The sequence below is a fragment of the Pygocentrus nattereri genome, chromosome 7 (genome assembly GCF_015220715.1).
Source record: "Pygocentrus nattereri isolate fPygNat1 chromosome 7, fPygNat1.pri, whole genome shotgun sequence".
Classification (NCBI taxonomy): Eukaryota; Metazoa; Chordata; class Actinopteri; order Characiformes; family Serrasalmidae; genus Pygocentrus; species Pygocentrus nattereri.
Genome location: NC_051217.1, coordinates 46,129,721 through 46,157,246, shown reverse-complemented (window position 1 = coordinate 46,157,246; position 27,526 = coordinate 46,129,721). Strand labels below are relative to the sequence as shown.

The 27,526-nt window shown below is 40.9% G+C and overlaps 1 protein-coding gene across 1 annotated transcript; it reads right to left on the bottom strand.

Annotated features, from left to right (window-relative positions):
* Positions 1–1,642: 1,642 nt before the first annotated feature.
* On the bottom strand, positions 1,643–27,526 carry slc24a5 (solute carrier family 24 member 5). The gene is made up of 9 exons (XM_037540215.1): positions 27,221–27,526; positions 26,059–26,238; positions 25,483–25,566; positions 23,043–23,146; positions 14,190–14,290; positions 13,004–13,287; positions 12,542–12,748; positions 5,087–5,188; positions 1,643–2,560 (listed from the first exon to the last, which is right to left on the bottom strand). Exons 1-9 carry the CDS (start codon positions 27,375–27,377, stop codon positions 2,238–2,240), a joined length of 1,542 nt encoding a protein of 513 aa, XP_037396112.1. The 5' UTR covers positions 27,378–27,526; the 3' UTR covers positions 1,643–2,237.

Below are 27,526 nucleotides of genomic sequence, written 5' to 3'. Positions count from 1 at the left end.
TGAGAGGAACTACACACACACACACACACACACACACACACACTGTAGTCCTTCATCACTGGTCACAGGACGGTGTTGGCTGGATGTTTTTGGTTCTCAGTCCAGCAGTGACACTAAGGTGTTGAAAATCTCCGGCAGCCCTGCTGTGTCTGATCCACTCAGACCAGCACAACATACCCTAACACACCACCATCTTGTCACTGTAGTGCTGAGAATGACCCACCAACCAAGGTAATACCTGCTCTGTGGGGGTCCATGGGGGTCCTGACCACTGAAGAACAGGGTAGCGAAGTATGCAGAGAAACGGGCTACAGTCTGTAAGTGTAGAACTACAGAGTGACACTGTACGGTCAGTGGAGCTGATATAGATACACACACACACACACACACACACACACACACTGTTCTCAGTTTAGATAAAACGCACATTCTTACTGAATGATGTTCACTTTTGGCTCAAATGCCTGTCCAGTGTGTGGAGCAGGAATTCAGTGATGAATGTTTAACTTTATTTTCTGTTTATAAAAGCGCCGTTTGGAGAAAACCAAGGGAAGCCATCGACCCACGCGTGTAAACGGCTATTCGACATGATAAAAGTCTGACAGTTTCCACAAGAATTCGTTTAAAACAGGCAGAAGCACCCAAGCCGTTCCGTTATTAATGTTCATATACCGTCTGTCCTGCTGGTTGCGGTCAGATGAAATGGCCCGCAGGCTTTCAGCTGAATGACGAGTCTGCAGAGGCGTGACTGATGTCAGTCTGAATGGACCGCAGGTTGTTAGCAGGTCTGAAGTCAGTTCATGTGGACCGAGTGTGTTCAGGTGAGGTCAGTGGTCAGTCCACAGGCTTGCGTGTGAATAAAAGGCCGCTTTGGCTGGTATGAGGTCAGTCATTCTGTGTGGACCAGAGGCCTTCAAGCAGTGTATCAGTCAAAAATCTAATTTCCTCCTCTTCCCAAACGTAGTCGATCAGCCAAGACAAGTTTGGTGTCTGAAGTTGGTTTCAAGCCAAGGAGGCTTGCAGCTGCCCACTGAGCTCTGGTCTGTTCTGCGTTTATTAGTAAGCACTTGTTTGAGTTCACTGAGCAACTTCACGATATACCAAACACATGATGGCAAAGCCTCAGAGGCCTTGATGAATGGGCGTGAATGGAGCTGAACAGCTATATATACACTCACTGGCCACTTTATTAGGTACAACTTTATCAGAACTGTCTTAATTCTTCGTGTCAGACTTTCAACAAGCTGTTGGAAACGTTCCTCAGAGATTCTGGTTGGTTATTTGAGTTCCTACTGCCTTTCTATCATCTGGAACCAGTCTGCCCGTTCTCCTCTGACCTCTCACATCAACAAGGCATTTTCGTCCACACAACTGACCGCTCACTGGATATCTCCTCTTTTTCGGGCCGTTCTCTGTAAACCCTAGAGATGGTTGAGCGTGAAAATCCCAGCAGATCAGCAGTTTCTGAAATACTCAGACCAGCCCGTCTGGCACCAACAACCACGCCACGTTCAAAGCCCCTTAAATCCCCTTTCTTCCCCGTTCTGATGCTCGGCCTGCACTTCAGCAGGTCGTCTTGACCACCTCTACAGGCTTGAATGCACTGAGCTGCAGCCGTGTGATTGGCTGATCAGCTGTTTGAGTTACCAAGCAACTGAACTGTACCTAATAAAGTGGCAGGTGAGAGTACACACATGCTTAAAAAAAGATGGTTCATCAATGAGTTCTATTTAGCGCCATCTGCATGGTGAAATGGTTCTTCAGACTGATGGAGAAAAGCGGTTCCATTTAGTGCCAATAAGGGTTCTAGTTTTACAAGCTTGACGTTGTGATGACAGCAGAATCCTTTTTGGTGCTGTGTAGAACCAACACATCGGTCTAACGAACCATTTCATTATGCAGATGGTTCTACAGAGAATGCATGGTTCCAAATAGAACCATTACCTTTTCTAAATAACCATTGGAGAACCGTCTTCTTTGAGTGTGTTCACTGATCAAGTCTGTTGCTGTTAGTATTTTCAGGAGAGGATTGATTCTGAAAAGGGAACGTCCAGATTGGAGGTACTGATGCTTATCGATCCGTGTGGCTCTGCTGATAGACTTCCATCACTTGTTAGCCTCATAGCTCCAGCACCAGATCCTGGCAGATTGACTACGCTTGAGGTGAAGCGTGAAACACCTTGTAAATTAGATTTTTGGGTGAACTCTTGTCTTCAGGTGCGAAGCTCTGGGCTCAGTTAGTCCCCGCAGGCCTGTATCGGGTTATTCCCGATGATTCCCATCTCGTAGAGGATGGATAACGTAGCGAAAAGGATGTAGCACAGCAGACACACGATGCCCAGCTTCCAGTCCAGCTTCCAGCCATTGATGTGGACGACGAGGAAGAGGAAGACGATGGAGAGGAGCAGGGTGGAGGTGATGAAGACCATGCCTTTGCTGTTCACCAGCACCGGTGCTGTGGTGTCCACGAAGACTGTCTTGATGAACCAGGGCAGACCCAGACACAGCATGTCGAACACGTTGGAGCCCACGATGTTGGACATGGCCATGTCTCCTTTACCTGCACGAGAACAGCAGATCCATCACACCTTATTCAGAACCAGAACCAGAGCAGTAACCATTAACCACACTAGAGTTCTTTACTGGAAAAAGACTTTCTACAAAAATGTGATATTAAAGGATATACACTATATTTCCAAAAGTATTGGCTTCCCTTCTTTACGCTTGGCACAATGCAGTCAGACAAGTACCGTCTCCTGGCAACCGTCAAACCCAGACTCGTCCATCAGATTTCCAGATGGAGAAGCGTGATTGGTCACTCCAGAGAACACGTCTCCACTGCTCTAGAGTCCAGTGGCGGCGCTTTACTCCACTGCATTCCACGCTTTGCATTGCGCTTGGTGATGTAAGGCTTGGATGCAGCTGCTCGGCCATGGAAACCCATTCCATGAAGCTCTCTACGCTGTTCTTGAGCTGATCTGAAGGCCACATGAAGTTTGGAGGTCTGTAGTGATTGACTCTGCAGAAAGTCGGTGACCTCTGCGCACTATGACCCTCAGCATCCGCTGACCGCTCTGTCATTTTACGTGGCCGACCACTTTGTGGCTGAGTTGCTGTCGTTCCCAATCGCTTCCACTTTGTTATAATCCCACTGACAGTGGACTGTGGAATATTTAGTAGTGAGGAAATTTCACGACTGGACTTGCTGCACAGGTGGCGTCCGATCACGGTACCACGCTGGAATTCACTGAGCTCCTGAGAGCGACCCATTCTTTCACTAATGTCTGTAGAAGCAGTCTGCAGGCCGAGGGGCTCGGCTTTATACACCTGTGGCCATAGAAGTGACTGGAACACCTGAATTCACTGATTTGGATGGGGGAGTGAAAACTTTTGGAAATGTAGTCTAGAAACACTGAGTTGAGAAAAATGGACGAATGAGTGTCAATCAGACTCTTCTTACTGTGAGAGTGGGCAGCTTTCTTTTTCTTTCTTTCTGAATTTCTTTGCTTGTCTTTTTTATTTCTCTCCATTTTCTTTCTTTCTTTCATTTGTTCTTTTTTTCCTTCTTTCTGCTATTTGATTGAATTCTGTGACTCATTCCTTGGAAATATTCAAGAAATGCAAGTCTAGTTTATATGTACTCCGTATGTTTACTGCCTAAAGAGGTTCTTTAGTAAAGACAGTGGGTCTAGTGAAGACAGGGTGAGTCAAAAGTCACAGGACACGTTTTATTTTATTTTATTTTTTATCTCTGGGATCATCTCAAACAAATTGAGTATGCTGAGAAAATCCGCACCTTCAGCACCTTCAGCACCGCATCGTGGAGGCTTGTGACAGCAAAAAAAATAAATAATAAAATAAGACGGTGTCCTGTGACTTTTGACTCACCCTGCAGAACCACCAAGAAAGAAGGAAACAGTCCTTCAGATCGATGGGGAACATGTTGTATATGGATCTTTATACAGCAGTGAGTTCCGGCCATGCGAGCTGATTGGTTGAGAGGCGTCTAACTGCTGTTATTTCACCATAACATCACACTTTTTCACACTGTATCACTCCACTGAGACACTGTTGCTAAGCAACGACTCTGACAGCTGTAGGAGATGCTCAGCCATCTGAAGTTTTTACTTCTTACTTTGCCACAAACAGAAAACGGACACTGTTAAGATCACATCTGACCGACAGCCGATTTGGTCCGACTCTGAAGACGAGACGACGCTAAATTCCCAAACCGTCGTCACCACTGAGCAGCTTTTCAGTCGGCAGCTGAGACAGAAGAACAGCTGAACAACCTGGAATCAGCCAGAAATGAACCCGACACCATTCGCCAGACGTGTCTGATCTTCAGAGTCGGACCAAATCAGACTGAGCCGTAAAACTGACCTGCTCAGTCTGAGAAGCTGCTCAGTGGAGACGACAGTTTGGGAATTTAGTGTAAGGAGCTGGAGAACGAACTGCCGGCTGAGCAGCGGGTGGGCGGAGCTCGTTACTCTGACGTAGCAACAAGCTGGAACTGTAATTTGGTGGAAGGAACTGCGAACATCTCGAGGTTGTGTGTTATCACGTATAACATCACGGCTGTTATTTGGCCGCATCATAAAGTCACAGCCATGGCGTTATTTCACGATGATGCACTCCCTCTCGGGTTCTACTGCTTAAACACGGCACCAAAAACGGTTCTGCTGTTGCTGTTATGATGTCACGCTTCTATACAGTAGCACAACCCGTCTCAATTACACCATGCAAAGAACAATTTAAGCATGGAGATGGTTCTTGGAGTGTTCATGGTTCTATATAGAACCAGAACCAGTGTCTCTACTAAAGGGCGTCTTTTTTAAGAGTGTATTTTATCAAATAGATGAACAGTGCAGTGTTTTGTCCAGACGGCTGACCGGGGTCCTCTCTGTGTGGAATTACCCCTAGGTGTGAATCTGTCTGTCTGTCTGTCTGTCTGCCCTGTGATGGACTGGCGACCCATCCAGGGTGTATCCTGCCTTCCACCCAATGACAGCTGGGATAGGCTCCAGCACCCCCCGCAACCCAGAAGGAGAAGCAGCTTAGAAGATGTGTGTGTGTGTTTCTTTACCCTCTCGTGCCACCATCACGCTGGCCACGGTGTCAGGGATGCTGGTTCCAGCCGCCAGCAGAGTGAGGCCCATCACCGTGTCGGGAATGTTCAGCGTCTCTCCTGAACGCGCACACACACACACACACACACACACACAGAAAAATGCAAGGAAAATAATGTCGCTGCCCCCAAAACAGTGATTTTTCCAGGGAAAACCGCTCCTATAAGTGAATGTAACAAGCTTTTATTCCAAACAATATTACAGCATTTCTATTGGTCCATTCATCAAGAACAGCAGCTGAGCTCAAATAATTTTGGGAAAAAAATGGAGAGGCGTGTTTCCCTCTGGACAGCGACGATAATTAAAACGATGAACTTTGATCAGGAAAAAAAAACTCTCCTTCCACTTTTTCAACTGAACAAATTTTAAAACGTACATTCTTGGCGCTCCCTGGTGGTTCGGAGGCCCTAAGTGACTGATTCTAGCACTTAAAGCAAGAAACCCCCCTCTCTGCTGCGGCTGTCGGCTCTTAGATAACAGGGAGTCACACAGGGTCAGAGACCACATCATCAAGTCTACTAGAGATACTGAACACCTCCACAAGCTTATGCTGGTCTGGTGCTGACGTAGCTAGTCACCCAGTATAGTCATGCTGGTAGACCAGCATACCAGCATCCAAAACCCAGCACATCGCTGCTGTCGGAACAAAACCTCGTATCTCCATTTTTGACATCATTTGAAAATATTTTTGTCCTCTACTTTGTGTGTGAAGTTCATTCAGGATGAAATAAAGGAAAATGCCATGGAAATATTTGGAGAAGGGTCTGGCTGCAGACCAGCACTGCCAGCCTACTGATGACGTCAGTGCTGCTCTGCCACCACAGGGCTTTTGTCAGTTTTATGAGGAAAAACAGCAAAACATGAACTGCTGGACAAGAAGAGCTACACTGAATGTATATTAGTGTTGCCATAGTGATAATAAAGTAATAAAATATGGAAACTTTCAAAATAAAACCTTCCACAACATTCAGACATGAATACAGAAAAAGCAAAACAGCTACTGAAACTCATGAAAGCCAGGCTGAAGTCGATCAGAGCCGGTTATTAAAACCGTAATACTGATTAAAACAGAGCCCAGTAGGGATTCGAGGAGGCTGTCACGGCCAATGTAGTACAATCGTCTCGTCAACGTCGTCACAGCCTCCTAGAAAGTTCTACAACGTTCATAACTCTCTTAGGAATTGCATTGCCGAGAACTCTGTGGGCACAGAAACAGTCACAATGCAACTGTGTCTGCAGGGCCGTTAGGAGTGAAACCTGATGGTTTTGCTTCCCAAAGGGAATTGGCTTGATGGTCACCATTAGAGGCCATTAGGAAATGATCAAATGTATGTGGAACCAGTCCCAAAACACCAGATTAAACGATCAGAATCCTCTACGCTGTGATATCAGCCCATCAGGAAAACACAGAAAACCATTACCAACTACTGTAAACCATCAGGAACCAACAGATGTTTTAATGGGTTCTATGACCTTTTTCATCAGGAAGGTACATTAAATGTAGCTCTCTAGCTGAGCTATGGACGGATTAAGTGATGTCGCTGAGCAGCAGCAGCCAAACGTTCCGGTTCCGTTGGGATGCTTTTCCCCAGTGCTTCTGCCATTGTGGCTGAGAGTGCATGTGCACGTGACATCACTGGAGCCGAGAGTGCATCTAGCTGAGAGTGCATGTGCCCGTGAAGTCACTGGGCCTGAGAGTGCATCTGGCTGAGAGTGCATGTGCACGTGACATCACTGGAGCCGAGAGTGCATCTAGCTGAGAGTGCATGTGCCCATGAAGTCACTGGGCCTGAGAGTGCATCTGGCTGAGAGTGCATGTGCACGTGACATCACTGGAGCCGAGAGTGCATCTAGCTGAGAGTGCATGTGCCCATGAAGTCACTGGGCCTGAGAGTGCATCTGGCTGAGAGTGCATGTGCACGTGACATCACTGGAGCCGAGAGTGCATCTAGCTGAGAGTGCATGTGCCCGTGATGTCACTGGGCCTGAGAGTGCATCTGGCTGAGAGTGCATGTGCACGTGACATCACTGGAGCCGAGAGTGCATCTAGCTGAGAGTGCATGTGCCCGTGAAGTCACTGGGCCTGAGAGTGCATCTGGCTGAGAGTGCATGTGCCCGTGACGTCACTGGGCCTGAGAGTGCATCTGGCTGAGAGTGCATGTGCACGTGACATCACTGGTGCCGAGAGTGCATCTAGCTGAGAGTGCATGTGCCCATGAAGTCACTGGGCCTGAGAGTGCATCTGGCTGAGAGTGCATGTGCACGTGACATCACTGGAGCCGAGAGTGCATCTAGCTGAGAGTGCATGTGCCCGTGAAGTCACTGGGCCTGAGAGTGCATCTGGCTGAGAGTGCATGTGCCCGTGACGTCACTGGGCCTGAGAGTGCATCTGGCTGAGAGTGCATGTGCACGTGACATCACTGGAGCCGAGAGTGCATCTAGCTGAGAGTGCATGTGCCCATGAAGTCACTGGGCCTGAGAGTGCATCTGGCTGAGAGTGCATGTGCACGTGACATCACTGGAGCCGAGAGTGCATCTAGCTGAGAGTGCATGTGCCCATGAAGTCACTGGGCCTGAGAGTGCATCTGGCTGAGAGTGCATGTGCACGTGACATCACTGGAGCCGAGAGTGCATCTAGCTGAGAGTGCATGTGCCCGTGAAGTCACTGGGCCTGAGAGTGCATCTGGCTGAGAGTGCATGTGCCCATGATGTCACTGGGCCTGAGAGTGCATCTGGCTGAGAGTGCATGTGCCCATGATGTCACTGGGCCTGAGAGTGCATCTGGCTGAGAGTGCATGTGCCCGTGACGTCACTGGGCCTGAGAGTGCATCTGGCTGAAGGGTATTGAAGCGTAAACCTATTAAGGAAAGTTTGCATGTTTTCTTAATAAAGTCCACTCATTTAAGTTTATCATGTTATTAATTACCTCACACTTATCTAGCTAACACTGGCTACTGGAACAGCTGACCATGATGGGTAAAGGCTAATGAGCCAGAACCCTGTAGATGTCTGGGGTGAATAGCAGATGGATTCAGAGTATTAACAGGTGCTTTCTTTATCGTGGTCAAGCACGGCACAAGCAATCTACATGTTGGCCTTTTTGCCCTTTTTGCATTTCTGTGGTGACAGCAATTTAATTCATTAACGTGGGAAAACATCACAGGGATGTAAGAGGCCCCCCCGCCCCGAGGCCGAGGTTCCTCAAACCGAGGCCAGCAGAAAAATCTCAGAAGTCGTGTCTTTATTTCTAAGTTCATTCCCTCTGAGGTCCACAAACTCACCCATTCATCAAATTCTCTGTTTCTATATCTGTTTCTCTCACTTCGGGATGATCCAGCACAGAATTCTGGTTCTATCACTTCGTGAATCCGTAGAGCCGCCCTTTCCATTCCATCTCATCACATCCGGAGTTATGAGCCTGTGAAGAGGGGCTGAGACACATGTCATCAGCCTCTCACCGCGTGGAGCTGCTGGATTCGTGTGTCCGTCTACATTCTGAGTGAAACTGACCGACGGACACTCAGGAGATCACTAAGGACTGACCGTCACGCCGGAAACCCTTCATCCTTCATTCAGTCCACGTCGGAGACTCGTGTGAAACGGCGTCAGAGAGTTTCCAGCTGCTGAAGCTGCTGCAGCGGGTTTGGAAAGTAGTGATGAAGATAACGGAGCGTTTAGATATGAAACAGATGAGGAACCTGTTCTATGAAGAACCTTTAGAGGAGGGTTTAATGAGATGGACACATCAAGAAATAAATAGTACTTGCTATGAAAATGGTAGAAGTTAATAAACATGATTAAAATGAAATGCCAGGCGATCACAATGAACTGACATACGGCGCTCACTTAATTAGTTATCTGTAATGTCACGTCTCTTGGCACTTGCTTGTTTACAACTAGTTCAGAATGCCACAGACCCTGTGCACAAACAAGCGGAAGCACGTCTCCGGCCTCGGCATCTCCACACTGACTCCCAGTTCACTACAGAATCAAATATAAAGTGTCTTTGATTGTTTATAAAGCTTTACATGGCCTGTACCTGTTCACAGCGGGCTCCAAAGGTCTGCGAGCGCTGGTGAAGATGCTGAGTTAACAGAAAGATTTTCATTACAAATTCCCTCATCGGCATAATAATCTGAAGCAAAAGCAAAATCTTTGAAATTCCACTCTACTAGAATTCCAGAATTATTAGTATTTGGTGGTGTGTCATTGTGCCTCGAGCTGCATGGACTCCACAAGTTTGTGGAAAGGCCTTCTTTCTTTTTTAAATTTTATTTACCATCCAGAACCACCAGAGAACCTACACGAGGCTTCTGAGGTTATATGGAATGTTGAAGATGGAAAATAGTGGAAAATCTGGAATAATCAGTTTTCTTTGGAGCCTATTTTGCCTCACAGTGCCCTGCATGTATGCCTCCACCTATATATTTCCCTAGGAACCGACATATTTCCGAATTTCTCTACAATTTTACATCAAGCCGCTCTAAATGACACCCTAACGATTACATCGTGGAGAAGTTTTGGAAAGTCTGTGGAATTCCCCTTTAAAGGAAAGCCTGAGTGTTAGTGCTTGCATGCCTCGAGGCAGTGCGCATGTCCAGTACGACTAAAATATGACATATAAACCAAATGGGAACGTTTTGTTTATTATGAAAAAGTCACCAGACCAGGGTCCCAGTGTGATGAACAAACAGAAGAATGAAGTTCTTCTCCTCCGAGGTTCTTAGTAAAGAAAACAGCTCTGTATGAGCACTCAAAGAACCCTTGGCATGATTAAATGGTTCTTTGCATGGTGAAATGGTTCTTCGGGTGTTATGTATGGTTCTACATAGCACCAAAAAGGGTTCTTCTACTGTGAGCCTGACATCACGACAATAGAAGAACCCTTTTTGGTGCTATTTCCAAAATGGTTCTATATAGAAGCATCTTCAGCACTTTGTCCATCAATGTGAGGAACCCTTCATGATGCAAAGAACGCTGTGACCATGCAAAAGGTTCTTTGAGTGCTTATATGGAAACATTTTCTTTATTAAAGAACCTTTGAAAAAACATCTGAAGTGTACAAGCTTGACTTCATAAGAATAGCAGAACCTTTTTTGGTGCTGCAGAACCATTTTCGAAAAGGTGACAGCATCTATAGCTTATTCTGAATCAATGTTAAGAACCATTTCATGATGTGAAGAACCCCAGAATCATGAAAAAGTGTTCATGGTTCTATTTTTCTTTAATAAGGAAGAAGAATCATCTTTTTAAACCATGTAGCACAAGAATTTTCTTCTTTTTTTAAATACATTTTTAAAAGCTTTTTTAATAAATATAGTCTTATTAATAATAAATAGTGTTATTAATAATAAATAGTGTTATTAGTGCTATGACCAGACTGTGAAAGTGACATCAGACAGGAGTCCTCAGTAATGGGGCAGTCGTGAGGGCAGTCGTGGAGGTCAGGGAACCAGCCCTGTGACCAGAAGGTCGCCGGTTCGATCCCCTCAGCTCTCTGTGACTGAAGTGCCCTTGAGCAAGACGCCTAACCCCCAACTGCTCCCCGGGTGCCGTGGATAGGGCTGCCCACCGCTCCGGGCAAGTGTGCTCACTGCCCCCTAGTGTGTGTGTTCACTAGTGTGCGGTGTTTCACTGCACGGCTGGGTTAAACGCAGAGGTCCAATTTCAGTGACAAATGGTTCTCAATTCAATTCAGAGACTCCATAAAGCACGCACTATCCGTAAAGGCCCGAGCCAGCAGAGCCGCATGTGGACTGTGTTATAAAACCCGCTCTGAGAATCCCGCCTGCAGGCCGCGCTCACCCTCACGCTCACTGCCCCGAGGCTTCGCTCCTCCTCACTACCTGCCCAGCGCCTTGCTCCGTTCCACACGGCCCTCGCTCATGTGAGTTTGCACGCTCTTTCCCCGGATAATAATCCTATTATCCTCCCGAGTGAATCACATGGTCTCCGGGGTCCGGCGGCCCTTAATCCCCGGCCTCCAGACTCCCCCAATTCCCTCAGGATACGGCGCTGGCATCTCAGGAATGGAGTAAAAGAGCATGTGATGTCGCTGTGTGCTTCTCAGAAACCTCCCAGCAGCTCCTGATATCATCTAATAAGCTTTTAACTGCACTTAAAGGTCTGTTACATGTCCAGTGTTGCAAAATTTGCAGTATAACCACGCACACAATAGGCCTACTGTGGAATTACAAATCAACTTTTGGATTAATGTAGCACGATTAAAGTCTTTAAATGCCTGGCGACCTCCCAGGCCAACGGCTTAGATCTGAAAACAGCAAGTAATGCACTGAGAAGCAGCAGCAATAGTAATAATTTGGCTGAATGGTGACGGCAGGCTAATATTTCTTGGATTCTGTCCTCCGTCTTGACTGGTCTTTGTCAGCCGCAGCGTTTGAAAGTGGATTTGGCGGATAGTAAGGCAGCTTAGGACTCAAGCTATCCGCATAATTCTGGTTTTGTTATGTAACCCTCTGCAGAGGATCAATGGCCAAATCAAGGGAAGCTGAAGTCCATGAGAACCACAGCACATGTGTGTGCCTATTATTCTTACATTTATGGCATTTGGCTGACACTCTTATCCAGAGCGAATTACAATTCGATTATTTTACACAGGTAAGCCAAGGTGGTGTTGGGAGTCTTGCCCAAGGACTCTTATTGGTATAGCAGATGGTGCTTACCCAGGTGGGGGATTGAACCCCAGTCTACAGCATAGAAGGCAGAGGTGTTAACCACTACACTAACCAACCACACTACGCTACACTATCCCAACCATATTCTTCTGCTTAATGGATTATATACAGAATTACCAACCTCAGTCAATTAGAAAGAAATCACATTCCGAATTCCGAACTGACATGCCATTCCGACTGAAATGTTTCTATGGACGTATATGGTTTTGGTTGAATATACCACACTGTGTGAAAGTCTTAGGCACCCAAGACACATTTTCAAAATCTATTCATTTGTGTAGTTTGTGTTTATTTGCTGAGAAAAGTGTTAATATTTGAATAAACAAAATTTATAGAATAATATGTATATAATAAAAGTGATGTTCTGGATGTTGGTGTGTGTGTTGACCCATCTCCAAGCCTCTCCTCGAGGAAGCCCAGTATTATCTGTAGTTATGAAGCAGCTCCTGGTTTGACCAATCAGTGCTCAGTAAATTGAGCTCATGATGTAATTGATGATATTAACGAGTCTCTGTGGCGGCTGTGAAGGTGTCCAGGAAAAATATGGACCCGAGAAATTCTTGTTACTGTTTATTGTTTTTATGTTTATTTGAATTATGAATATGAATTTATTCTAATGTATATTGTGATAAACTCCCTGCTGAGATGCAGTGTGTGTGTGGGACCCCACCGTAACGGCACAATCAAGCCTGTTTCCGTTAAAGACGCAGGACTCACCGATCACAGTGACCATCCAGACGAGGACGTACGTGAAGGCCGAGATCCACACTGCCGACATGAAGAAGGTTAGCATGTAGCATTTCCTCCAGTAGCGCCTCCTGCAGTCTGGAATGGTCAGAAACAGCAGCACAATCACGGGCAGAGACAGAACCCACAGGATCCGCTTGAGGTCATTCTCCGGCATATTGAACACACTCTTCCGCTCTAGAACAGACAGACAGACAGACAGACAGATAGACAGACACAGACAGTCAGATGGACGGATGGACAGACAGATTAATCCAAATGCATAAGCTTGAAGCTACAGTGCTAACGAAGGAGGCAGTAATTGAATTGAATTGATTTCGATGGTGGTGACAGATCTGATTTACTGAATCATCATGAAGAATCATTACTGAATCGGATCATTGTGACGTCAGAGCTTCACACACCTGACTAGACTCGTTTATATTGCTGTACCTTCTGGGATTTCGTTGAGGCCGTGCAGGCTGAGGGACAGGTGCGAATATCCAGAATCGTCTTGGAAAATCCCACTGTCAGTCCGGGAGCGGCTCGGGACCCTCAGACTGGAGTCGTTATTCCACCCAATCAGAGGCTGCTGTTCAGGGCGCTCGTCCACACTCTTACTCAAACAGACGCAGCACGGACTGAAGCGCCGCATCATGTACTCACTGATCCGCAGGTCAAAACACAGCACCACGATGTACACGCCGTACACCAGCAGCAGACACGCCGCGTCATACCTGGCACACACACACACACACACACACACACTTCCTCATTTATGCTGTTGATGTGAATGAATTCAGCTTTCATTGAGCCTTTAACTTTCTGCCAACTAATGTTAACTAAACGCCGCTTTACTCCACTGCATTCCACGCTTTGCATTGCGCTTGGTGATGTAAGGCTTGGATGCAGCTGCTCGGCCATGGAAACCCATTCCATGAAGCTCTCTACGCTGTTCTTGAGCTGATCTGAAGGCCACATGAGGTTTGGAGGTCTGTAGTGATTGACTCTGCAGAAAGTCGGTGACCTCTGCGCACTATGCCCCTCAGCATCCGCTGACCGCTCTGTCATTTTACGTGGCCGACCACTTCGTGGCTGAGCTGCTGTCGTTCCCAATCGCTTCCACTTTGTTATAATCCCACTGACAGTTGACTGTGTACGAACAAAATCCCCACCTTCACCAAACTGACCGATACAGAAAAACTGACGATATTACTGGAGGAAACAATAGATTTAGCAGAACAAGCTTATCATCAGTTTCTGATTAATGATATTCAGATGTCTACCTTCATTTTTCATGTTTACCTTATTGCTCACTCTTTGTTCATATTACACTTAGGCTTATATGTACTGTCATATTAATACATCAAACTATAGCTTTCAATTATTCATCCTTATGAAGGTAAATGAATGGCACTGTATGTGATATCTGAGTAATATCATGTAGCTTTGGCAACACAGATCTCACAACCCTTCACATCCAGAAAGCATTTTTAATTAGTTACAAGCTACGAGGCTCATTTACCTAATAAGTAATGGAAGCTTATACCCCACCGATGAGCACGGCGCTAACATCAGCACACTCAACTCAAATGGTGATAAACGTGAGACGAAGAAGCCCAAACTGTGTCACACTCACCAGTACACCTGATTATCGGAGATGATGGCGATTACAGCAGCGACGCTGATTGCGTACGCCACGCAGTCCCTGAACAACGGCCAACAGGTCAGACGACTCACCTGAACACAGAACAGCGAAGGAAAGAAGTTTAATAGTTTAATCAATCCTTCATTGAGTTCAGTTAGTTTAATCAATCCTTCATTGAGTTCAGTTAGTTTAATCAAGCCTTCATTAAGTTCAGTTAGTTAAATCAATCCTTCATTAAGTTCAGTTAGTTTAATCAAGCCTTCATTGAGTTCAGTTAGTTTAATCAATCCTTCATTGAGTTCAGTTAGTTTAATCAAGCCTTCATTAAGTTCAGTTAGTTTAATCAAGCCTTCATTAAGTTCAGTTAGTTTAATCAAGCCTTCATTGAGTTCAGTTAGTTTAATCAAGCCTTCATTAAGTTCAGTTAGTTTAATCAAGCCTTCATTAAGTTCAGTTAGTTTAATCAATCCTTCATTGAGTTCAGTTAGTTTAATCAAGCCTTCATTAAGTTCAGTTAGTTTAATCAATCCTTCATTAAGTTCAGTTAGTTTAATCAAGCCTTCATTGAGTTCAGTTAGTTTAATCAATCCTTCATTGAGTTCAGTTAGTTTAATCAATCCTTCATTGAGTTCAGTTAGTTTAATCAAGCCTTCATTAAGTTCAGTTAGTTTAATCAATCCTTCATTAAGTTCAGTTAGTTTAATCAAGCCTTCATTGAGTTCAGTTAGTTTAATCAAGCCTTCATTAAGTTCAGTTAGTTTAATCAATCCTTCATTAAGTTCAGTTAGTTTAATCAATCCTTCATTGAGTTCAGTTAGTTTAATCAAGCCTTCATTAAGTTCAGTTAGTTTAATCAATCCTTCATTGAGTTCAGTTAGTTTAATCAATCCTTCATTAAGTTCAGTTAGTTTAATCAATCCTTCATTGAGTTCAGTTAGTTTAATCAAGCCTTCATTGAGTTCAGTTAGTTTAATCAATCCTTCATTAAGTTCAGTTAGTTTAATCAAGCCTTCATTGAGTTCAGTTAGTTTAATCAAGCCTTCATTAAGTTCAGTTAGTTTAATCAAGCCTTCATTAAGTTCAGTTAGTTTAATCAAGCCTTCATTGAGTTCAGTTAGTTTAATCAATCCTTCATTGAGTTCAGTTAGTTTAATCAAGCCTTCATTGAGTTCAGTTAGTTTAATCAAGCCTTCATTGAGTTCAGTTAGTTTAATCAAGCCTTCATTAAGTTCAGTTAGTTTAATCAATCCTTCATTGAGTTCAGTTAGTTTAATCAATCCTTCATTAAGTTCAGTTAGTTTAATCAAGCCTTCATTGAGTTCAGTTAGTTTAATCAAGCCTTCATTGAGTTCAGTTAGTTTAATCAAGCCTTCATTAAGTTCAGTTAGTTTAATCAAGCCTTCATTGAGTTCAGTTAGTTTAATCAAGCCTTCATTGAGTTCAGTTAGTTTAATCAAGCCTTCATTAAGTTCAGTTAGTTTAATCAAGCCTTCATTAAGTTCAGTTAGTTTAATCAAGCCTTCATTGAGTTCAGTTAGTTTAATCAAGCCTTCATTGAGTTCAGTTAGTTTAATCAAGCCTTCATTAAGTTCAGTTAGTTTAATCAAGCCTTCATTGAGTTCAGTTAGTTTAATCAAGCCTTCATTGAGTTCAGTTAGTTTAATCAAGCCTTCATTGAGTTCAGTTAGTTTAATCAATCCTTCATTGAGTTCAGTTAGTTTAATCAATCCTTCATTGTGTTCAGTTAGTTTAATCAAGCCTTCATTAAGTTCAGTTAGTTTAATCAAGCCTTCATTAAGTTCAGTTAGTTTAATCAAGCCTTCATTAAGTTCAGTTAGTTTAATCAATCCTTCATTGAGTTCAGTTAGTTTAATCAATCCTTCATTGTGTTCAGTTAGTTTAATCAAGCCTTCATTAAGTTCAGTTAGTTTAATCAATCCTTCATTGAGTTCAGTTAGTTTAATCAATCCTTCATTGTGTTCAGTTAGTTTAATCAATCCTTCATTGAGTTCAGTTAGTTTAATCAATCCTTCATTGAGTTCAGTTAGTTTAATCAATCCTTCATTGTGTTCAGTTAGTTTAATCAAGCCTTCATTAAGTTCAGTTAGTTTAATCAAGCCTTCATTAAGTTCAGTTAGTTTAATCAATCCTTCATTAAGTTCTGTTAGTTTAATCAAGCCTTCATTGAGTTCAGTTAGTTTAATCAAGCCTTCATTGAGTTCAGTTAGTTTAATCAATCCTTCATTAAGTTCAGTTAGTTTAATCAAGCCTTCATTGAGTTCAGTTAGTTTAATCAATCCTTCATTGAGTTCAGTTAGTTTAATCAATCCTTCATTAAGTTCAGTTAGTTTAATCAAGCCTTCATTGAGTTCAGTTAGTTTAATCAAGCCTTCATTAAGTTCAGTTAGTTTAATCAAGCCTTCATTAAGTTCAGTTAGTTTAATCAATCCTTCATTGAGTTCAGTTAGTTTAATCAAGCCTTCATTAAGTTCAGTTAGTTTAATCAATCCTTCATTGAGTTCAGTTAGTTTAATCAATCCTTCATTGAGTTCAGTTAGTTTAATCAATCCTTCATTGAGTTCAGTTAGTTTAATCAAGCCTTCATTGAGTTCAGTTAGTTTAATCAATCCTTCATTAAGTTCAGTTAGTTTAATCAAGCCTTCATTGAGTTCAGTTAGTTTAATCAAGCCTTCATTAAGTTCAGTTAGTTTAATCAAGCCTTCATTAAGTTCAGTTAGTTTAATCAAGCCTTCATTAAGTTCAGTTAGTTTAATCAAGCCTTCATTGAGTTCAGTTAGTTTAATCAAGCCTTCATTAAGTTCAGTTAGTTTAATCAAGCCTTCATTGAGTTCAGTTAGTTTAATCAAGCCTTCATTGAAGTTCAGTTAGTTTAATCAAGCCTTCATTAAGTTCAGTTAGTTTAATCAATCCTTCATTGAGTTCAGTTAGTTTAATCAATCCTTCATTAAGTTCAGTTAGTTTAATCAAGCCTTCATTGAGTTCAGTTAGTTTAATCAAGCCTTCATTGAGTTCAGTTAGTTTAATCAATCCTTCATTAAGTTCAGTTAGTTTAATCAAGCCTTCATTGAGTTCAGTTAGTTTAATCAATCCTTCATTGAGTTCAGTTAGTTTAATCAATCCTTCATTAAGTTCAGTTAGTTTAATCAAGCCTTCATTAAGTTCAGTTAGTTTAATCAAGCCTTCATTGAGTTCAGTTAGTTTAATCAAGCCTTCATTAAGTTCAGTTAGTTTAATCAAGCCTTCATTGAGTTCAGTTAGTTTAATCAAGCCTTCATTGAGTTCAGTTAGTTTAATCAATCCTTCATTAAGTTCAGTTAGTTTAATCAAGCCTTCATTGAGTTCAGTTAGTTTAATCAAGCCTTCATTAAGTTCAGTTAGTTTAATCAAGCCTTCATTAAGTTCAGTTAGTTTAATCAATCCTTCATTGAGTTCAGTTAGTTTAATCAATCCTTCATTAAGTTCTGTTAGTTTAATCAAGCCTTCATTGAGTTCAGTTAGTTTAATCAAGCCTTCATTGAGTTCAGTTAGTTTAATCAAGCCTTCATTAAGTTCAGTTAGTTTAATCAAGCCTTCATTGAGTTCAGTTAGTTTAATCAAGCCTTCATTGAGTTCAGTTAGTTTAATCAAGCCTTCATTAAGTTCAGTTAGTTTAATCAAGCCTTCATTAAGTTCAGTTAGTTTAATCAAGCCTTCATTGAGTTCAGTTAGTTTAATCAAGCCTTCATTGAGTTCAGTTAGTTTAATCAAGCCTTCATTGAGTTCAGTTAGTTTAATCAAGCCTTCATTAAGTTCAGTTAGTTTAATCAAGCCTTCATTGAGTTCAGTTAGTTTAATCAATCCTTCATTGAGTTCAGTTAGTTTAATCAATCCTTCATTGTGTTCAGTTAGTTTAATCAATCCTTCATTAAGTTCAGTTAGTTTAATCAAGCCTTCATTGAGTTCAGTTAGTTTAATCAAGCCTTCATTAAGTTCAGTTAGTTTAATCAAGCCTTCATTAAGTTCAGTTAGTTTAATCAATCCTTCATTGAGTTCAGTTAGTTTAATCAATCCTTCATTAAGTTCTGTTAGTTTAATCAAGCCTTCATTGAGTTCAGTTAGTTTAATCAAGCCTTCATTGAGTTCAGTTAGTTTAATCAAGCCTTCATTAAGTTCAGTTAGTTTAATCAAGCCTTCATTGAGTTCAGTTAGTTTAATCAAGCCTTCATTGAGTTCAGTTAGTTTAATCAAGCCTTCATTAAGTTCAGTTAGTTTAATCAAGCCTTCATTAAGTTCAGTTAGTTTAATCAAGCCTTCATTGAGTTCAGTTAGTTTAATCAAGCCTTCATTGAGTTCAGTTAGTTTAATCAAGCCTTCATTGAGTTCAGTTAGTTTAATCAAGCCTTCATTAAGTTCAGTTAGTTTAATCAAGCCTTCATTGAGTTCAGTTAGTTTAATCAAGCCTTCATTGAGTTCAGTTAGTTTAATCAATCCTTCATTGAGTTCAGTTAGTTTAATCAATCCTTCATTGTGTTCAGTTAGTTTAATCAAGCCTTCATTAAGTTCAGTTAGTTTAATCAAGCCTTCATTAAGTTCAGTTAGTTTAATCAAGCCTTCATTAAGTTCAGTTAGTTTAATCAATCCTTCATTGAGTTCAGTTAGTTTAATCAATCCTTCATTGTGTTCAGTTAGTTTAATCAATCCTTCATTAAGTTCAGTTAGTTTAATCAAGCCTTCATTGAGTTCAGTTAGTTTAATCAAGCCTTCATTAAGTTCAGTTAGTTTAATCAATCCTTCATTGAGTTCAGTTAGTTTAATCAAACCTTCATTGAGTTCAGTTAGTTTAATCAAACCTTCATTAAGTTCAGTTAGTTTAATCAATCCTTCATTGAGTTCAGTTAGTTTAATCAAGCCTTCATTAAGTTCAGTTAGTTTAATCAAGCCTTCATTAAGTTCAGTTAGTTTAATCAAGCCTTCATTGAGTTCAGTTAGTTTAATCAATCCTTCATTAAGTTCAGTTAGTTTAATCAATCCTTCGTTGAGTTCAGTTAGTTTAATCAAGCCTTCATTAAGTTCAGTTAGTTTAATCAATCCTTCATTAAGTTCAGTTAGTTTAATCAAGCCTTCATTGAGTTCAGTTAGTTTAATCAAGCCTTCATTAAGTTCAGTTAGTTTAATCAATCCTTCATTGAGTTCAGTTAGTTTAATCAAACCTTCATTGAGTTCAGTTAGTTTAATCAAGCCTTCATTGAGTTCAGTTAGTTTAATCAATCCTTCATTAAGTTCAGTTAGTTTAATCAAGCCTTCATTGAGTTCAGTTAGTTTAATCAATCCTTCATTGAGTTCAGTTAGTTTAATCAAGCCTTCATTGAGTTCAGTTAGTTTAATCAAGCCTTCATTAAGTTCAGTTAGTTTAATCAAGCCTTCATTGAGTTCAGTTAGTTTAATCAAGCCTTCATTAAGTTCAGTTAGTTTAATCAAGCCTTCATTAAGTTCAGTTAGTTTAATCAAGCCTTCACTGAGTTCAGTTAGTTTAATCAAGCCTTCATTAAGTTCAGTTAGTTTAATCAATCCTTCATTAAGTTCAGTTAGTTTAATCAAGCCTTCATTAAGTTCAGGTAGTTTAATCAAGCCTTCATTGAGTTCAGTTAGTTTAATCAATCCTTCATTGAGTTCAGTTAGTTTAATCAAGCCTTCATTAAGTTCAGTTAGTTTAATCAATCCTTCATTGAGTTCATTTAGTTTAATCAATCCTTCATTAAGTTCAGTTAGTTTAATCAAGCCTTCATTGAGTTCAGTTAGTTTAATCAAGCCTTCATTGAGTTCAGTTAGTTTAATCAAGCCTTCATTAAGTTCAGTTAGTTTAATCAATCCTTCATTAAGTTCAGTTAGTTTAATCAAGCCTTCATTGAGTTCAGTTAGTTTAATCAATCCTTCATTGAGTTCATTTAGTTTAATCAAACCTTCATTGAGTTCAGTTAGTTTAATCAAGCCTTCATTGAGTTCAGTTCGTTTAATCAAGCCTTCATTAAGTTCAGTTAGTTTAATCAAGCCTTCATTGAGTTCAGTTCGTTTAATCAATCCTTCATTAAGTTCAGTTAGTTTAATCAATCCTTCATTAAGTTCAGTTAGTTTAATCAATCCTTCATTGAGTTCAGTTAGTTTAATCAAGCCTTCATTAAGTTCAGTTAGTTTAATCAAACCTTCATTAAGTTCAGTTAGTTTAATCAATCCTTCATTGAGTTCAGTTAGTTTAATCAATCCTTCATTGAGTTCAGTTAGTTTAATCAAGCCTTCATTAAGTTCAGTTAGTTTAATCAATCCTTCATTAAGTTCAGTTAGTTTAATCAAGCCTTCATTAAGTTCAGTTAGTTTAATCAATCCTTCATTAAGTTCAGTTAGTTTAATCAAGCCTTCATTAAGTTCAGTTAGTTTAATCAATCCTTCATTGAGTTCAGTTAGTTTAATCAATCCTTCATTGAGTTCAGTTAGTTTAATCAAGCCTTCATTGAGTTCAGTTAGTTTAATCAAGCCTTCATTAAGTTCAGTTAGTTTAATCAAACCTTCATTAAGTTCAGTTAGTTTAATCAAGCCTTCATTAAGTTCAGTTAGTTTAATCAATCCTTCATTAAGTTCAGTTAGTTTAATCAAGCCTTCATTAAGTTCAGTTAGTTTAATCAATCCTTCATTGAGTTCAGTTAGTTTAATCAATCCTTCATTAAGTTCAGTTAGTTTAATCAATCCTTCATTAAGTTCAGTTAGTTTAATCAAGCCTTCATTGAGTTCAGTTAGTTTAATCAAGCCTTCATTAAGTTCGGTTAGTTTAATCAAGCCTTTATTAAGTTCAGTTAGTTTAATCAATCCTTCATTGAGTTCAGTTAGTTTAATCAATCCTTCATTAAGTTCAGTTAGTTTAATCAAGCCTTCATTGAGTTCAGTTAGTTTAATCAAGCCTTCATTAAGTTCAGTTAGTTTAATCAAACCTTCATTAAGTTCAGTTAGTTTAATCAAGCCTTCATTGAGTTCAGTTAGTTTAATCAAGCCTTCATTAAGTTCAGTTAGTTTAATCAATCCTTCATTAAGTTCAGTTAGTTTAATCAATCCTTCATTGAGTTCAGTTAGTTTAATCAAGCCTTCATTAAGTTCAGTTAGTTTAATCAAGACTTCATTGAGTTCAGTTAGTTTAATCAATCCTTCATTAAGTTCAGTTAGTTTAATCAATCCTTCATTAAGTTCAGTTAGTTTAATCAATCCTTCATTAAGTTCAGTTAGTTTAATCAATCCTTCATTAAGTTCAGTTAGTTTAATCAAGCCTTCATTAAGTTCAGGTAGTTTAATCAATCCTTCATTAAGTTCAGTTAGTTTAATCAATCCTTCATTAAGTTCAGTTAGTTTAATCAAGCCTTCATTGAGTTCAGTTAGTTTAATCAAACCTTCATTAAGTTCAGTTAGTTTAATCAAGCCTTCATTAAGTTCAGTTAGTTTAATCAATCCTTCATTGAGTTCAGTTAGTTTAATCAAGCCTTCATTAAGTTCAGTTAGTTTAATCAAGCCTTCATTAAGTTCAGTTAGTTTAATCAATCCTTCATTGAGTTCAGTTAGTTTAATCAAACCTTCATTAAGTTCAGTTAGTTTAATCAAGCCTTCATTAAGTTCAGTTAGTTTAATCAATCCTTCATTGAGTTCAGTTAGTTTAATCAAGCCTTCATTAAGTTCAGTTAGTTTAATCAATCCTTCATTAAGTTCAGTTAGTTTAATCAATCCTTCATTGAGTTCAGTTAGTTTAATCAAGCCTTCATTAAGTTCAGTTAGTTTAATCAAGCCTTCATTAAGTTCAGTTAGTTTAATCAATCCTTCATTAAGTTCAATTAGTTTAATCAATCCTTCATTAAGTTCAGTTAGTTTAATCAAGCCTTCATTAAGTTCAGTTAGTTTAATCAATCCTTCATTAAGTTCAGTTAGTTTAATCAAGCCTTCATTGAGTTCAGTTAGTTTAATCAAACCTTCGTTAAGTTCAGTTAGTTTAATCAAGCCTTCATTAAGTTCAGTTAGTTTAATCAAGCCTTCATTAAGTTCAGTTAGTTTAATCAATCCTTCATTGAGTTCAGTTAGTTTAATCAATCCTTCATTAAGTTCAGTTAGTTTAATCAAGCCTTCATTAAGTTCAGTTAGTTTAATCAATCCTTCATTGAGTTCAGTTAGTTTAATCAAACCTTCATTAAGTTCAGTTAGTTTAATCAAGCCTTCATTAAGTTCAGTTAGTTTAATCAAGCCTTCATTGAGTTCAGTTAGTTTAATCAATCCTTCATTGAGTTCAGTTAGTTTAATCAAGCCTTCATTAAGTTCAGTTAGTTTAATCAAGCCTTCATTAAGTTCAGTTAGTTTAATCAATCCTTCATTAAGTTCAATTAGTTTAATCAATCCTTCATTAAGTTCAGTTAGTTTAATCAAACCTTCATTAAGTTCAGTTTTAGTGATGTCTTGTTCAGGATTAACTACATCACAGTGCACAGTGTTGATGATGTAGCAATTGAAACCATTTTAACTGTGAAGTAAATGTTACGTCAGAGCTCTAAACAAAGATCAATAATTCTGCTTTCTTTTTACTGTACGCGTCACGCTGTACCTCAGAACCACTCCGAATCTTTCCCATTCATCTGCATTGATGCTAATGCTATTAATTGTTTAACCCACTTTCTGCTCAGCTTGGAACATTTTCTTGGCGGCGCTGAGACTCCTCAGTGCTGTACTGTACTCTTTGATCCAGGAACACAGCGCTTGTAATTGTTTGGCGTTTGTGTTCGCGAGTTCATGCATAATCTTTCCCAGAAAGCCACAGTTACATACCACTGAGGTTAATATTCCGCAGGCGGCGCAGATGCCCAGCAGGTTGTACACGGCCGAGCCCACGATCGTGCTCACACCGATATCCCCCTTCGTCACAAACACACCTGAGGAGGAAGCACAGGTGAGCTGTTACCTGTTAAACATCTTTAATGGTGTTCAGGAGTGGATAAAACCAACTTACGTTCCATTGATTACATTTACGATTACTTTCCTTAGAACCTTCTAATGATGATGCATTTACTCCTATTCAACACTGAGTAAAGCCAGCAATGTTAGAAATGGGGAGACGGAAATGTTTGAAATATGAACGGGAAAGCTTGTAACACTCAACATGGCATATATTTATGGAGAAAGTCCCACCCTTCAAGAAAAAAAGCCCCCTCACTGTGGGGATATTAGTGCAGTAGCAACCCAAAAACCTTAAGTCCTTACAGGAAGGTCTGTTCACTTGGTGGCCGTCTTGGCAGTTATTGTTACTTGGCAGTAACACCTCTGGGCAGTTATTCCCAGCCATACAAGACCAGACCCCTCTCTCTGAGCGGGGAGAGACCACATTCTCAGGACTGGAGGTCAAATTACTGTTTCCAAAACATTTGAAAACGCTGATGAGATTTGGGTTGTCCTGGCGCAGGATCTCCACGAGGACGGCTTCCCCTCTCATGGTGTAACCAGCAAGCTGATTATATAATTTATAAAAAATCCCGTCTGAAAAAATCGCTTTGAATGTCTCAGTGTCTCAGAGTCTTATCGATCAGCTTTCTTCGCTTTGAGGTGAAACGTTGGCCATTAGAGTTATAGAGTTACATAAACAGAGTAAAGGCTCACTTATACCCCAGTTATGTACCTAAAGAACACGTCTGTTTCAAACAATGAAACCGTCACTGCCCATATAATTCCATATGTCCTTTACATTGTTAAGCATTACATCCACTAGATGGCACTCTAGAGTCTGACAACAACAAACATGGAGGAGGTCATAATAATGTACCGAGCAGAGAACCTGTAGAGAGGAGAATTCCCGCTCCGCAATGTGTTTCTGGCTTCTCTGACGCTAGGGGGCGCTCCCGAGCGAGTCCAAAATGAATGGGTTGATATGGAGCGTTTGAGCAAAATCGCAGTTTAGAAATACGGAAACATTTTTACAGTAAAAGAATTCCTGCATTTCCTGAACATAAAACATTTTAACGCCGCTGTTTTATTTAAGAGCTTTTAAACTCGAGTTACAGGAGTTTAAAACGGCGCCTCATGTACATTCATGACATCACAGAGCGTGAACAGCCAATGAGCCGCTCCGCTCGCCCATCAATCATCCCACTCTAGCAGTAAAGTCCGCCTCCTGCTGCCTAAAACCCGTTTACTGTAGAAAAAAGGAAAATTATTGGTCCTGTTTTTGATATAAGGGGGAGAATAGGAAGGTTCCAGGCTCCCCGTAAACCGACTATGAAACAGACGAAAGAGGCAGCGCCGTAGGCTGTGCTCTCTGGTAAGGCCTTTAATACTTTGTGACCGACTAGTGGACAGAGAATTCTTTATACTTTTATTATTTTATTATTTTTACTATTGGCTACACTGCCCCCCCATGGTGGTACTGCTCCATTTCGTCTGTAACCGTAAGCTTTCAGAGAACGTGGACAAACACAGACGAAAGGAGTGTAGAGTATGGACTGAAGCCTCCGTCCATATCTGTATTTAACATTGAGCATAAATGAGCCTTAAGGTCGTCCCCTAGAGGATAGACTTGATCTCTCTGTACACACAATACTCTGTTTTGTGGTTGGTTAGTGTAGTGGGTAACACCTCTGGGGTTCAGTCCCCCACCAGGGTAAGCCCCCACACTATACCAATAAGAGTCCTTGGGCAAGACTCCCAACACCACCTTCACCTTCTTGTGTAGAATGATTGTAAGTCACTCTGGATAAGAGCGTCAGCCAAATGCCATAAATGTAAAATGTTTTATGTAGAAAGGTGAACTATGGAAACCCCAAAGTGACCGATGGTGGGGGGTACTTTGGGGTCACGCACTGTTCTAGTGGTATTAGCACCAAAGTAAACAAAACCATCATTATGGAAATAAAAATCTTCGAAAGTCAAACGAGTTCTGGACTTTAATCTACACACATATCACTCCTGCTTTCATTTACTTACAGATGGCTTAGATTACTGATTATCTGTTTTGAGGTGGTCAAGATGTGGAGTCTCCTCTGCAGAAGTTCAGTGATCAACATTTCGCTCCTGTCCTGCTTTACTCTTGGTCACTCTGGGGCTTTTAGTGTTTTATTTTAGACCACAGGGGTCCAAATAGAGAAGAACCGAGTCAAACAATCTGTGCTGGTAGGTGCTGGATGGACTGTGAGTGCACTGTATTTGTGGACCTCTGACTTTTTCTCAACTCTCCAAGTTGGTTTCTGGGAGGTCATTTTTCGGCGTTTAACTATTTTACCTAGAAAAGCAGTGACCAGCTCAGGGGCCGAACTTCCGGCCGCCATGAAGGTTGCCCCGGCAACGTCCTGAGAGAGCCCGAGACCTGATGATGCAAACAAATCCGTCACGCGCACAAGTTGAAAGACACACGGGCTACTTACATAACAATAACAATAACAATAACAATAACAATAATAATAATAACACTGGTGCCAGCATGATCACTATTACTAATGTTATCACTGTATTTACTAGTAGTAGTAACGGTGCCCGGTTCTTTGCATGGTGAAATGGTTCTTGAGATTGATTTAGAACAGAACATGGTTCTATCTAATCTACTGTTATTACAAGTTCTACTTCATAACAACAGTGGAACCCCTTTTCCATCAGCCTGAAGAACCATTTCACCATGCAAAGAACGATGCATGTAGTTATAGTTTAACACAGAGCCTTCGCTTTTACTAAAGAACCCTTAAAAGCCACCCCTTTTTGAGAGCGTGGAGTATTAATAAAAGCCTAATAAGGTCAACAAAATGAGTCGTATACACAAAATAACAACCAGAAAACAACAATAACAACGGCATTAATAACTTACGGTCGCTGATGACTTCCAGAGAAGGCAAGAAATAATCATCACAAACGATCGAGACGGCCAGAAACATGTAAAACACGATGATGAAGTATATGATAATGCCCCCGTCCCTCCTCTCCTGCAGTGTGAAGAAGCCCTGGGGAAACTCGGAGCTCTGCGGAGAGACACACTCCGTCTCATTCCCTGCGGACAAACACAGAATAAACGGTTTGTGTTTGGAGTTTAGCGGCTGTTAGACGGACAGGACCGTTCAAATCCATTCAGCCCGGGCCTGATTTACAAAACACACCACACACTGCAGCTCATTTTACTAAGTAAACCTGGTAAACAGTGAATTTCCAAGTATACTTTATGTAATAAGTATACTAATATCCATGCACTGATAGTAAACTTGTAAGTGTACTATTTCACTACTTCTTGGGTCTAAACTCACCCACTTTTGAGTCTGTAAAAGTGTCATTTTAAGTATACTTTAGCAGTAAGAGTACTAAAATATACCTACACCACTGCATCTAAGTACTGCAACTATACTATGAACTACACTATAAGTGGGTACTAATTATATACACACTTAAAAAGATTCTTCAAGGGTTCTTTAGTGAGGAGAACAGTTCTACAGAGAACCATGATTAAAGGATTCTTTGCATGGTGAAATGGTATGTGGTTCTATATAGAACCTTTTTTTTGAAAAGGGTGCTATATAGCACCAAAAAGGGTTCTTCTATTATTAAGCGTGGCATCGTCACAATTTGGTGCTATATAGGGCTTTTTTGAAAAGGCTCTATGTAGAACCATTTACAGTACATTCTCCTTTAATCTGAAGAGCCCTTTCATGATGCAAAGAACCCTGTAATCATGCAAACAGTTCTTTGAGTCTTCATGGTTCTGTACGGAACCGTTTTTGCAAAGAACCCTTCAAGAACTATCTTACTTCCAGGCCACTTTTTAGTTTATGAAAATATATATATTAGTTATGTAATACCAGTCTACTTTTTACCTCATGAAGTATAAATACAAGTACAGGCCACAAGCATATATAAGTACAAGTACTTTATACTTAAGTACTTTAATCACCCCCCCCCCCCCCCCCCCCCCCCCACACACTCTGCCTTTACCAGTTCATCAGCGGACCAGACCCTCAGAGCCCATTTAAAAGTATCCATACCCACTTCCCGTCGAACCCGTGAGGGCTTCGGAACCTGAGAGGGTCTGGCGATGAAGAAGACCAGGTGGACAGCGCAGTAGATCACTATCACTACTCCCAGAACACTCAGCAGGACCTCTCTGCTCCTCCTCTTCAGCTTCACGACGTCTCTCTTCATCCTCCTCGCTCGGCCAGGTCTTTCAGATGTTCAGGAGGTGTTAAAAGCGCTGAGGTCCTTAAAGCTGTCTGAGATTCTAAAGCTAAAGCTGTGTGCCTGAGTTTACTCTCCATCCAGCTCTACAGAGCAGCTGCTCTGATCAGGAGAAG